This window comes from Octopus bimaculoides, chromosome 2, assembly GCF_001194135.2.
Source record: "Octopus bimaculoides isolate UCB-OBI-ISO-001 chromosome 2, ASM119413v2, whole genome shotgun sequence".
Taxonomy (NCBI): Eukaryota; Metazoa; Mollusca; class Cephalopoda; order Octopoda; family Octopodidae; genus Octopus; species Octopus bimaculoides.
In genome coordinates this window covers 85341160-85346870 of record NC_068982.1, presented here as the reverse complement: position 1 = coordinate 85346870, position 5711 = coordinate 85341160, and the positions used below count along the sequence as shown (strand labels likewise).

Sequence of the window (5711 nt, the reverse complement as noted above, 5' to 3'; positions counted from 1 at the left end):
TTCCTATCACTGTTCAGTCTTCAGTCAGTTCCTACATTCAACTGCCTTGGAGAACACTATTATCTTTTACTTATTTTAGTCATTTGACTGTGGTCAGGGCTTATTTTTTTAAGCCTAGTGCTTATTTTATCAGTCTCTTTTGCTGAATCACTAAGTTACGGGGGATGTAAACACATCAACACTAGTTGTCAAGCAGTGTGGTGGTGGTGGTGGTGGGGGGGAACAAACACACACACACACACACACACACACACACACACATAAATGACAGTTTCTTTCAGTTTCCATCTACCAAATCCATTTACAAGGCTTTGGTTGTGCTGAGGCTATAGTAGAAGATACTTGCCCAAGGTGCCATGCAGCGAGGCTGAACCCAGAACCATGTGGTTGGGAAGCAAGCTTGTTACCACACAACAATGTTTATTGATGAAAATTAATTGTATAAGTTCTTCAATATTTCAAATTTTATTTTACAGGCAGATGTATGGTCCTTTGGTTGTACTGTTATTGAAATGGCAACTGGAAAACTGCCTTTTAATGAGGTGAAACCTTTTTTTTTTCTTTTTTCTTTTTTGTTCGTAAGGCTAAAATGCTGGATTACAATCCAAATGGTTAAAAGCCTAAACCTTGGCACAGCTACTGTTCTACTCATAGTCTTTATTGCATTATGTCTTTTAACTTGTAGATGATTGTCTTTCTTTCTGATTTAGAAGTTTCTCATTACATGTTTCTCTTTTGACCATTAACCACTATAGAATGGAGTTTCCCTAATTAATAGAAAAACCAAAATGGAAACTTTTTTTTAAATTAAGGAAGCAATACAAATAACACTTGATAATCCTATCAGTAAGGCCAACATTGACATGAGCTCTATGTAGCTTCCTTTACTGAAAATGAACAATGTAAATATTAAATGTGTACACATCAGTGGCCTAGTGGATAAAGTGTTATTTCATTTAGTTTAGGAATGAAGGTTATCAGTTCATATCTAGTCTGGTACTATGAACAAACCAAGAATGAGATAATTGATGATAACTGGATACCATACCAATTGTTATGTTTATGTGGAAATTAAAAGTTGCTCTCTCTCTAAAAACAAAATTAATCCCCCCCCTTCCCCTGCTCCCTTATCTGATGAGCAATGCAAAAGCTAGGGATAGATGAGTGGTTGGTGAGAGCTATAAAAGCTATTTACAAGGATGCTGTTAGTTAAGTGAAAGTTACCAATGAGTATTGCAAAGAAGTAGGAGTCCACCAGGGATTGGTTCTGAACCCCCTCTTGTTTATCATAGTCCACCAAGCTATAACAGGAATTTAAGACTGGCTGCCCCTGAGAGCTCCTCTATGCCTGTGACCCTGTTCTTATTGCTGAATCACTATCAGAACTAGAGAAGTTTCAGGTGTGGAAGCAAGGACTGGAGCCAAGGAGCCTTAGGGGCCAAAGTCCTAATAAGTAGGAAAACAGACAAATCACAGATCCTTTCAGGGAGACGGCCCTGCTCGATATAAAGAGAAGTTGTCAGGAGAAACCCATTGCAAGCTATAGACACATAAGAAGTGCAACAGTATCTCTGGAAGATTAACAAAGAAGTCTTTGCATGTGGCAGATGTGCAGGTACATTAAACTCCAGGAATGTATAAAAAATAGTCTCTCTCAAATGTTGGATGGGATCCTTAGAAGTAGTAGATAGTTTCTGTTACTTAGGTGACCAAGTTAGTAGTGATGGAAGTTGTTCTGAAAGCATAACTGCTAGAATAAGAATAGGCTAGGCAAAGATCAGAGAGCTCCTACATCTGTTAGAAATGAAGGGTATGTCCCTCACAGTGAAAGGCAGATTGTATGATGCCTGTGTCCGAACAGCTGTGCTACATGGCAGTGAGACATGGGCTGTGCCTACTTAGGAAATCAAAGGCTTGAAAGAAATGAAGCCAGTATGCTCCACTGGATGGGTAATGCCAGTGTGCATATACAGCAGAGTGAAAGTGATTTGAGTGAAAAACTGGGTATACAAGGTATCAGATATAGTGTGAAAGAGCAAAGACTGCACTGGTACAGTACTGTAATGCATATGAAGACAGTTGCATCAGAAAGTGTTGATCTCTAATTGTGGAGGGAACATGTGGAAGGGGTAGAATGAGGAAGATGTGGGACAAAGTGGTGAGAAAAATTTTTCAGACATTGAGCCTCACAGAGGGTATGACAGGGGACTAAGACTCCTGGCAGTTTACTGTGCTTGAAAAGACACATCAAGCTAACTAAAACCGTGATTGTCCTTGCATACAAGCATGTTCCCTGCATCCCTCTTCAACTAAGCGTTCCTAATCTTGTGTGCCCAAGGGTGTTGGTGTCACATAAAAAGCACCCATACCAGTACCTTGTAATCACCCGTACCAGTGCTGTGTAAAAGCATGCAGTACACTCTGTAAAGTGGTTGGTATCAGGAAGCGTATCCAGCTATAGAAACCATGTCAAACAGACATGCCAGCATGGAAAATGGAAGTTAAATGATGATTATGATATAAGCATGAAAATATAATTGGAACAGATATTATTTTATTGTTTAAGTTTACGAAAGTGATGAGCAAAGATTAGAAGCTATCAGAGATGCAAATTCTGTAAACTTGTGAAATCAAACATTCTAATAAAATTGTTAACAGAATTTTTTATTATGGATACTATGATGAATATGTTTCTATTGTCTTATTAATTTTCCAGCTTGGTGTTCCACAAGCAGCCATGTTCAAGGTTGGTTTCTATAAAATCCATCCAGAAATACCAGAAAGTATGTCAGATCAAGCAAAACTATTCATTGGGAGGTAATGTTTAAAAGAATTTATATCATTCATAATATATAAAAGCAATTATTTCATCACTACTTACCTTTTCACAGAATTATGAATACTATTAATTATTGATTGTTAAAGTTGTTGCATTCTTTACACTTTTGTGAAACTAGTGGTTTCAACATACATGAATTTGTTGATTTGATTTATAAAATATTTTGTTTCATTTATAAAATTACTGCACTTTGCAATACACTTCCATGAACTCCCTACTCACTCACCTTATCTGATCCTCTGTAGCATTCCATTTACATTCACCTCCTCTTCGTACCTTGAGGGTACGCCCTTGCATATCTTCACTAGCATCTTCTGTCTCTCTCTCCAACTTGGGTAGCCATGTCTCTCCTTTACAGCAAGACACCTGTTTCTGTCCCTCTACCATAACTTACCCTCTTGTCACATAGCACAAAGCCATCTCCCTCAATACCACTCCTTTACTAAATTAAGGTGTCTTTGTCTTGCAAGTTGCTTGATGCCTTCACTGATGTTGGTGCTACATAACAAGCACGCAATACACTAAGTAAAGTAGTTATTAATGGGAAGGACATCCAGTCTTAAAAACCATGCCAAAGCTGACAATAGAACTTGGTGCAGTCTTCTGGTTTGCCATCTCATGTTAAACTGCCCAACCCATGCCAGCATGAAAAACAGAAATTTAATGACGATGATGATGACAATGATATATTATTTGATGAAAATTATATCTGGCAAAGTCAATAAAGAATTCATATATAGGTCACAGTTTAAACATTTCTTATGCTGTCAATAGATAAGTCATGTCTCTGGACATTTAATGGCTTAGTCCATCTAGCAGTATTACTAGGGCACCACTGTTTGAGCGTGATCGTTACCAGCGTCGCCTTCCTGTAGAAACTCTGCCAAATCAGATTGGAGCCTGGTGTAGCCATCTGGCTTACCAGTCCTCAGTCAAATCGTCCAACCCATGCTAGCATGGAAAGCAGACGTTAAACGATGATGATGATGAGGTACCAATCACAATGTTTTCTTGATATGGGTTTCATAATTTTGCTGTGTTGAATTACAAATCTGCACATAGATCTGGAGAAAGCAACTGGAAAACAGTCATAAACTCATAAAAAGTATGTGTTGAGAGTTTTCATTATGGAGAGCTATATTTTTTAATATCTTTTCAAAGAATACTATGATTTCTCTTTTATCATGTCATAATATTGAAGTGAGACTGAAACATATCATAATATAAAATCAGAATAATCTGGTATCTCTTTTGTTATCTTACCGAAACATATATCATTCTTTGTTCTAGGTGCTTTGTAGCAGATCCTGAGAAACGTGCCACCTGTGATGAACTACGTAAACACCAATTCTTGGTGTATGTAAACTTTGATTTATTTTATTTTCTTGTCTTCATTACATTCCACACAATAAAACTATTTTGTAGAGGTTTTGCATTTAATAATAATTGAGGTCAATGAGCAGTTATATTACCAAGATTTTTTTCAGCTGTGACTATCCTGTGTTTTTGGATATCTTCCGCTATATTGGTCAATATGTCTCTCTTTTTTTTAATTTATAGTATGATTAGAAGAAATTTGGCTACTATTTCTAGCAGGTCTAGCTACCTCAGAGAAAGTCCTTCCTTGGCTTCAGAGCAATGTGCTGAAATAGAAGAAAAGCAAAGAAATGAGTCGACACTGGTGTAACACTCTTATTTATCTTGTTGAGTTCAATTGAATTTGAACCTAGAATTTCTCAAAGAATGAAGCTAAAAGTGAATCAGTTGATATTGCTCTTTAATGTGGAAAAATATTGTAAGAATATTAATAAACTTCCACTATTAATGAACTTCCACAAAGCAGACTGGAAATCAATCCAAAAAGAGATCCTCAGAGAGGATTGGCCAAAATGTCTCTCCACACCAGACATTGACATGAAACTAGAATGTTTCATGTCTCTTGTGCAAGCCATATGCCAGAAATATGTCTCAGAGCACAAGGCCAAAACAAATACGGACAAGATTCCAGGGGAGAGGAAGATCCTCATGAGACGACGGACGAAAGTTGAAAATCGACTCAATCAGCATCCCAAAAGTAGCAAAAGGTCCTGCCTAAAAATGACACTGATGGAGATTGAAAAAAGGCTGCAACAATCTAATGTGAGGGAGAGAGCAGACAAAGAAGCCTGGGTTATAAAAAACATTAAGTCAAACTCAAAGGCCTTCTTTCATTACGCGAAAGAAACAGCCTCAGTATGCTGCAAGATTGGACCCCTCTCCGAAAAGGATGGCTCCCTCACTGACAGCCCAACTAAGATCAGTGAGGTACTGAATGAGCAATTCAGAAGTGTCTTCACCACTCCGTTGGAGCACAGACAAGTGAATGAACCAGTGGACTTCTTTGCTACATTCCCTATAACCAGTGAAGCAGTTACGATGGAATACATCAACATTAGCGAAGAAGATGTGCTACTAGCTACAGATGAAGTGGACACAAACTCAACTGCTGGTCCTCATGGTTTCCCAGCAATCCTCCTTAATTTGTGTAAGCATGCTCTGGCAAAATCCTCTTACAGATCCTCTTACAGAGCTTTCTTGCAAATGGCAGACTGCCAAGAAAGCTGATGGAGGGAATAATATGCCCAATCCATAAAGGGGGAAGCAGAGCAGATGCCAAAAACTATAGGCCTATCTCTCTGACTTCACACATCAGCAAAGTCATGGAAAGGATAGTCAGAGGAAAACTAATCACATTCCTTGAAGAAAATAACTTGCTGAGTGATACCCAACATGGCTTTCGACCAGGTAGGGGCTGCCTGACCCAGTTCTTACAACATTATGACTGGGTGTTGAGACAGTTACTCAACAACTCAAATGTGGACGTAATATTCCT

General features: G+C 38.2%; 1 protein-coding gene across 1 annotated transcript in view; it reads left to right on the top strand.

Annotated features, from left to right (window-relative positions):
* Window positions 1–5711, top strand: part of LOC106882224 (mitogen-activated protein kinase kinase kinase 15) — a 91116-nt gene that overhangs the window by 81161 nt on the left and 4244 nt on the right. Inside the window, exons 14-16 of the mRNA XM_052978403.1 lie at window positions 477–542; window positions 2717–2817; window positions 4130–4195. Of these exons, the coding sequence (XP_052834363.1) occupies window positions 477–542; window positions 2717–2817; window positions 4130–4195 (233 nt within the window). The remainder of the gene's footprint in view (window positions 1–476; window positions 543–2716; window positions 2818–4129; window positions 4196–5711) is intronic.